Raw genomic sequence first — 8,802 nt, forward strand, 5'->3', positions numbered from 1 at the left:
ATATGAATATAACAAAACATATTCATATGTGAATAAAAAAATATGAATACATATGTTTTATTCAAATATTCAGTCGTGAATATGTATGTTATATTCACATATGAATAGAACATAACTTGTTGCCATACATACATTATTCATATGTGAATACAACAAGAATCACTTACATATGTTCTATTCAGATATGAATATAACAAAACATATTAATATGTGAATAAAAAAATATGAATACATATGTTTTATTCAAATATTCATTCGTGAATATCAAACTCATTTATCTTCTACTTACTATTGAATGAAGGTAAGAACACTAACATTTCCGATAAAGATTCACCAACAATGAGAGAAACAAGATCAATGCAGAAGAGGAAAAATGCGAAAGGTACAAAATTCCTATCATATCTAATATATTCATATATGAATAAAATTGTATATATTAGTTATATTTTTGTAATAAATAAATATTAATAAATCAACAAGCATATATCATATTCATATATCAGTAACTTATTCAAATATTATATGTTTTCATTTCCCAGATAAAAAGAAACAAAAGTACCAAAGAAAATAAAGCATCAAAGCAGAAAAAGTCCATCAAAAAGGAAAACTCCTGAAAAACAACAACTACAAGATTCAGACTCTGATTTTGAAAGTAGTCATCCATCGAAGAAGGCGAAAAAAAAGGAGTCACCAATCAAAAAAGACAACAAAAAAACCAATGGTAAAAGAATTTTACTCAATGAAAAACAGATGTTCACCAGAGGCATTACTATCTATAATCCTTGGGATGAGCAAAGAACAAAAAGAATCTGTAAGATCTATGGGTTTTGGAGCTTTGTTAAAAATGAAAATCACAGATATACCACTGAAGCTGGGATTTTATGTTCTTCAAAATTTTGATTCTGAGAGAATGGTGATAGATATTGAAGGAAAGGAATTGAAAGTAACAGCAGAGTCTGTTCATGACATGTTGGGCATACCAATTGGTGGAACCAAACTTACACAACTGGATCAATGGCCTAAGGATGATACAAGTTATGATGAATGGAAGCAACAATTTAAAAAAGATTCAATCATCCAACTGAGCGCAATCAAAAATGTTATTGTTTCTACCACACAACCTGATTTCAATTTCAAATTGAACTTCTTAGTTCTTTTTGTCAACACGTTTTGCGAGTCAACATCAATGGGAAGATGCAACCTGTTTCCCTTGAGTTATATTTCAAGAAAAACAGATATCAGCAACATAGACTGGTGCAGCTATGTTTTGGACTGTCTTGTCAGAACAAAAAACTCATACATACCATACTCAGATACCAGCTTCTTTGTTGGACCTTCAGCTTTCTTGGTGGTAAGTTATTATAATGTTTATACTCAATTTTTAATAATATTGATTATTCATAAACTAATAGAAAATATTCATATATGAATAAGAAAAATATATTTGTTCACACGTAATGCTTTACATTACTTATTCATATATGAATAAGTAAAAAATAATATTACTTGTTCATATATGAATATCAATTAGTTATCATTTATGTGCAGTTGTTCTATGCTGATAACATCCACTCAGAAGCTTTAACAGTAACACGTAAACGTCCAACAATTTGTTATTGGAGTTCAGACAAGATTAGATATCGAGAGACATTTGAACAAGAAAAGGGTAGATTTGGACTTGGAGAATTAAACGAAGAATTTGTTAATGAACAAGATGAAGGAGATACAGATCTCGAAGACAGTGATTCTGATAAAGATGAAGATCATTATGTTGAGGTAATTAGTTTGAACATGTTAATAATATATGATTACATTAAATTATTATATTAAATTCTAATCATATACTTCTTTTTGTTACATAGGCATATGAATCAAAAATATCAAAAATGCTTAATAGTTTTGAGAGGATGAAGGAAAAGCTGAATTCAAAGCTTAATGATGCGATGACAAAGTTCCCTGAAAAGGAAAGTTTTAGAATTTTCAAAGAAAAGATGACAAATATGATTGTTGAAGAAAAAATTGAAAGCACGACACTTTTTAATTTTCCAAGTAATGAAACTGGAGTTGAAGGAATCAATTTGACACCAATAATGGGTCAAAAAACAAATGATCAAAAAGAAAATGAAGATAAAGAAGGAAATGGTGAAAAAGACAGTGATAATGATGCAAGTCAACCAGAAGTATATTATTTGCTTGATTCAAATGAAGCAGAAATGAAGGAATAAAGAACGATGTAGATAAGAATCAAAAAGAAGGTGAAATTGGAGTAAAAGAGAAAGTTGGAAAGAGGAATGAAAATGAGAATGATGAAGAGGAAAAAGATGATCATGCTGAGGAAACAAATAATCATGAAGAGACTATTCAACAAACTGAAAATGAAATTTTGTTGGATAAAGTTGTTGACAACATTGTGGACAATGTCCTTGGAATTGGAATTTCAAGTTTAAATAGTCAAGAAGATAAAATCTGGAATCACCCTGAAATGAAAACTATTTTCGATAATATTGATATAGGTAAATTTTGTCTTACTTTTATTTTAAAAAAATATATAAAAATATTAATACATAATAACAATTTTGTTTGTTAAATTTTGACTAGGGTCACCAATGAGTACAGGTAAAACTAATACTCTTGCAGAAAAGGAAAAATCAGAAGGTGTACATGAACAAGGAACAAAAGTTGAAAAAACAAAGGGAGATGATACAGGTAAATGAATGATTTAAAATATATTAGAATATTTATATTGATTTTTTTAATAACATTGTTTATTCATAAGTGAATAATACACTATATAAATGAATAAAAAATAAAAAAATATTCATATATGATGTATATGTTTCAGGCAAGGAAAACTCTAAAGATAGAAATAAAGGAGGAACAGAAGCTAAGAACACGAAAGATGGAGGTCAAGATAAACATACAGAAACTGAGAAAGGAAATGCAGAAGATAAAGGTAAATAGTTGAATCACTAATAAATGAATATAATAAGTTTTATTATTCACAAATAAATAACGCAATATAAAAAAAAAATTTAATATTTCTTATTCATAAATAATGATATGCATTACTTATTCATAAATGAATACATTACTTATTCACATATGAATTACGTAATCAAAGTTCTTTATCTTTCAGGAAAGAAAAAGTCAGAAAATGAAAACAAGAAAGGAGAAAAAGCTGACAAGACAAAAGAAAATAAAGGAGGTAACAATTTAGATAAACATTTCAAAATATAAACTCAAATATTATAATTAACTTACAACTATTTATATGATAAATCTCCTGGCATGCAGATACTCATCCAAGCTTTAGTCTAGGTCTTAGTCAAGATTCAACTCAAACTTCAAGTAAAAAATCTAATGAATCTTCACCAAAAAAACCACTTACAAAGAAACAAATCAAAGACGACCATCAGGAGGTTGTTATCAGATTAGCAAAGAAAAATGTTCTTAATCTAAATCCAATCTCTGTATCAATTCCTACTGAAGTAGGACCATCAAAGCATGATCTGGATCAACCAAGAGAGAAGAAGCTTGCTGATGCTTTCAAATCACCTTTCAAATGCAGAATAACAGACACAAAACCCAAACTGACACATCAGGAGAGTATTGTCTGTGAATGGTTGTTCAACTTACAAGGCAATACATCGTAAGTAACTTTATTTTATATACATTCATATATGATTATTATATAGATAATAATCTATGACATTTTGATTATATATTTGCAGAGATGTGGTTGTTCAGACAAAATATGGTCAGACAATAGAAAGAGCAGTTATGGAAAGTCTATATGCAAACACAGAGATTTTTGGAGAAGTTTTAGACACTTGGTCTGATTTACTTAACCACCAAGAACTAGAAAGGGATTTTGGAAATTCACCATACAGACTCTTCTTGAAAGTTGGAGTTTCTGTAAGTTTATGTTCTAACCTTAATTCCTTCCTTATTCATAAAGGAATACACCAATATGATGTATTCATTTATGAATATTATATTTTTTTACAACTGAAATTCGCATATGATTATACAAATATGATGTATTCTTTAACATAATTATATATATTCAACTGAAATTCACATATGATTATATTGGTTACAGACTGCTTATCTAACTTCAACATTGTCTGATGAAAGAAAGTATGAAAAATTCAAGGAAAACTTTCATGACAGTACCAATGGGTACAAAAAAATCTTGAACATAAAAGATATTGACATGGTATGTTAATTAAAGTTGTTTTTTTTATATATATTTTATCAATAAAATACTTACCATTATATACATAAAAACAGGTATTCTTTCCAGTTGTTAGAAGTGCTCACATTTTTGTGACGGTCTTCAACTTAAAGAAACCGTCAATTGAAATTCTAGACAATAGTGCAGTTGAGGGGGATTATGAAGGGAAATACGGAGTAATATTGAAACCTTTGGTATGTACCCAATTCAAACCAACATAAAAGAACCAATTTATTACATATCTAACTTTTATTTTATTTAATGATCAGAAAAATTTGTTTGTGAGATACTTTAAAGAAATAAACCATCCAAGAGCAAATGCAATCTCAAAAGAAAGTATCAAACCCCAGAGACTTGAAATGTCATGGAGAACAGTTAAAAACAAAGTTGATTGTGGGGTGTTTGCAATGAGACATATGGAGACCTATATGGGACAACCACTCTCAAAGTGGAAACCAGGTCTTCATAAAGAAAGTGCAGTTCAGCAAACTACATTAGAGAAGCTCAGGCAAAGATATGCACACATAATGCTAACTTCTGAAATTAACATGTTGAAGGCTAAGGTGTTGGATCTTGCTGAAAAATATCAAAAAGTTGAATTCAAAGTGCGTACTGATCATGCATACAAGGCTATGCAAACAATTCAAAAAAGGTTAAAAGAATATTGATGATTGCTTGTGAAGATGAAAGAATGTTGAAGTGTGATGCTATAGAATAGTTTGTGTTGAAGATGAATGGATTTGAAGTACATGTAAGATGATTCTGCGAAACAAGTTTTAAATGGTTTGTTAAATGTTATTGAACATCGTTTTAATATTTTGTGAAATGCTTATGAACAGCTTTTATTATCTTATGTTGAATGATTATGTAATAGAAACAACTTCGCTTATTTCTGTCAGTTTTTTATATTTAAATATTTTCAAAGTTTATTTATGTTTATTCATAAATGAATACGAATATGATATATTCATTTATGATTAAATTAGGAGTAATATGTCAGCATAACAAAGTTCATATATGAATATAACAAATTTCAGATATGAATATAACTAACTTATTAGTAGAAACAAGTTTTCTTATTTATGTCATTTTTTTATATTCAAATATTTTCAAACTTTATTTTTATTTATTCATAAATGAATACGAATATGATATATTCATTTATGAATAAGTTCAAATTAATATGTTAGTATAACAAAGTTCACATATTAACATAAAAAAGTTCAGATATGAATATTACTTATTTATTAGTATAACAAATTTCACATATTTGTATTCATTTATGAATAATTTACAATATCAATATAACTTATTTTATAGTAATTTAAAAACAAATATCAACATATCAATTTACCATATCAATATAAATGTGTATGACTTATTGTTTATTGTTTTTATCTGCATATATTCATAATGAATAAAACCAAAAAACATATTAAAAAAAACTAAAAAATCCCTAACTGTCTTTTGCTGATTTAGCAGCTCCAACTCTTTCTGGACAAGTACGTAAATTGTGTGGAACTCGTTTTCCACATCCTGAACACATTCTATGTTCTTTTTTAGAATTTTCATATGCTACTTCACCTGCACTTGGAATTCTTTTCTTGATTCCAGAACCTTTATTGCTTTGAACTTCTGGAACATGAATCTTAATCTCTTCTGGAATAGGAATAGTAACACCCAAAAGCTTGCATACGACTTCACCATCTGTCTTGCTTTTCAATCCAGGAGAAATATAATCACTCTCAAATTCCTTCAACAACATTTGTTGTTTCTCAGCAAACAAAGCCAATCTCTTTTTGTCATCTCTTACAATATCCAAACATGATTCAAAACTATAATATGAATCATTGAGTAGCTTTACATTCTCACAATCACCTGAATCGGATTGAACAGAACTAAAACGATAATTTCTTGATATCACATCCTTTCTCCATCTCTTCAAAATGTACCTTTCAGGAATTTCTTTAACACCACATCTCATCATTATTGTAAAAGCATGTCTGCATAAAACACCCATACGCTTAAAATGTTCACAACTGCAATTTATTTCTTTCTCTTCAGCTTTTATTTCAACCTGATACAAAAACAAAATTTACACATTTACATTCATATAAGAATACTCATATCAACACTCATATATTCATATATTCATATAATATTCATATATTCATATATGAATATTGATATTCATATATGAATATTGATATTCATATATGAATATTCTCATATTCATATATGAATATTATTACATTTTTCATAAAAAACTAGTAAAATTACCTTAAATTCATTTTTAAAATCACTTTTACTGTTGTTGTGCTGCACAATGTAAACTTCCCAACCATCTTCAATACCAACATATGAGTATGTATAGAAAAAACATGCTTTATATATTTCTTTTTGCACCTAAAAAAATAATGTACTTGTATAAACCTTTGATGCTTGCAGTTCTATTTCTCGAGGTGTTCGCATTTTATATGATGCTTTCTTTGATGCCTTATCAAGCTCTCGTTGAGTATTCCTTTGCTTTTGAATGACAGTGTCGTAATTCATCATGAAATTCAAAAGTAAGTTCCCACTTTCTGAATATGTATTAAAGAATGAATTCATACTCTCTGACCTCGATGTAGTCTTCATCAAACCACACATTGGAATATCACTAAAATATCCAGGTATCCATGAATCACGTATTGTAAACATGTCTTTAAACCATCTTGTGTCTTCAAGATTGAATTCCTTCATAAGCAAACCCGACTTCACCTCAAAAACATCAGGTTTCATATTAATGTCCCAAACAAGCTTCGAAAACCTTTTTCTAAAGTTTGTGTTCGTAAATAAATCATCTGATATCTGTATTAAAACAAAAATATTCATAAATGAATAAATAATAATAAGTAAAATAACAATCAATATTCATAAATGAATATACTAATAAGTAATATATTTGAAATATATTAAAATAATACCTTTTTTTTCAACTTTTTCATTATATGCCACATACATAATCGGTGTTTTGAATTACGAAACACATTCTCAACAGCTTGTTTTATTGCAGCATCTTGATCGGTTAAAACAAGTGTTGGTTCTTTCCCATGAGTTTTAAGAAATGCTTTAAGCAACCAAGAGTAAGACTCAATGCTTTCATTGCTTAGCAACCCAAATCCAACAGTAACCGATTTTTTATGATGGTCAATAGCAGTAAACGGAACAAAAACCATTCGATACCTAACACACAAAAAAAAAATGTTCATTAAAGTCAATTTTTGATGTATTAATAAGTGAATATAAAAATATTCATATATGAATAAGCTATAAACAAAAGTAGATAAAATAACTTACTTGTTTGTTCGGAAAGTCGCATCAAACGAGATAACATCACCAAATTCAACATAATATGCCTTCTCCATTTCATCAGCCCAAAACATACAGTCCAAAACATCATCTTGACAATTAAACTCAAATGATTAATTTGGATAGTGAGCTCGACGGTCATTCATTGTGTTTACTATCATTTGAGCATCTTTATAACCAATAACCCTGTTGATATCTCTCCTTAAATTTTTATAGTCAACTACTTTTGGCTTTACAAACTCATACCCACCTCTCAAACTTGCCCTCAACTTATGAGCCATAGTTGGACCTATTTTTGATGTGGAAGCACGCACAATAAACTCTTTTTCTGAATATGAAATTTGTCTCGCATTTTTTAAATCGCTTCTCTTCTCAAGTGGATGGTTGTGAAGTTCATCAAACTGAAAAACTTTATAATCTAGAGTTCCATACACAGATTCAAATATAATCTTTGCTTGACAACCAATAGCTCTTGAATTTGAATTTCGTTTCCTCCTAACACCACTTGTACCTAATGTGTCACAAGATTTCTTTTTCTGTTTACCACCACGATTACATATAACATGTTTCTTCTTTATAATCTTGTTATCAAACCTTGACTGTGTGCTCAGTCTAACATCAAAACCACCAATTTCAGCATACTCAGAATACATTTTGATAGCCAACTTTAATGATTTGAAGATTAAACCCTTAAATGGAATAAGTTGAACAGGTACATCTGGCTTATAGACATGTTCTCCAATTATATCATCAAAATATTGTGCATCATGTACTGAACTTGAAGATTCACCACCTAAAATAATAATGCATGAATAAAACAATAATATATATGAATACATAAAACTCATATAAATAAAACAAAAAACATTCATATATGAATAAAACATTCATATATGAATACATAAAATTCATGAGGATTCAAAATATATAAAATAAAACATAACTTATTCATATATGAATAAAACGAAAAAAATAATAAATTCGAAATTACAATTATCACACGTTTATTCATATATGAATAAGACAACAATTTATTCATATTAACATATTCATATGTAAATAAATGATAATCAACAAAATTAAAAACAACAAAATAATTTAATAACTGATACCTTCAAAAAATGAGTTCTCAACATCTTCTTCTTCACTCTCCCTCATAGAAGAATACAAATCACCATCAATTACACTAGAATTCGACATAGTACACCAAATGA

At 28.3% G+C, this 8,802-nt stretch overlaps 1 protein-coding gene across 1 annotated transcript; it reads right to left on the minus strand.

Annotated features, from left to right (window-relative positions):
- Positions 1 to 5,693: 5,693 nt before the first annotated feature.
- Positions 5,694 to 7,644, minus strand: LOC145164376 (protein FAR-RED ELONGATED HYPOCOTYL 3-like). Its single transcript, XM_079083099.1, has 5 exons — positions 7,577 to 7,644; positions 7,204 to 7,462; positions 6,661 to 7,087; positions 6,518 to 6,582; positions 5,694 to 6,314 (listed from the first exon to the last, which is right to left on the minus strand). Exons 1-5 carry the CDS (start codon positions 7,642 to 7,644, stop codon positions 5,694 to 5,696), a joined length of 1,440 nt encoding a protein of 479 aa, XP_078939225.1.
- Positions 7,645 to 8,802: the final 1,158 nt, after the last annotated feature.

The sequence above is a fragment of the Lactuca virosa genome, chromosome 3 (assembly GCF_052849685.1).
Source record: "Lactuca virosa cultivar CGN04683 chromosome 3, Lactuca_virosa_CGN04683_v6, whole genome shotgun sequence".
NCBI lineage: Eukaryota > Viridiplantae > Streptophyta > Magnoliopsida > Asterales > Asteraceae > Lactuca > Lactuca virosa.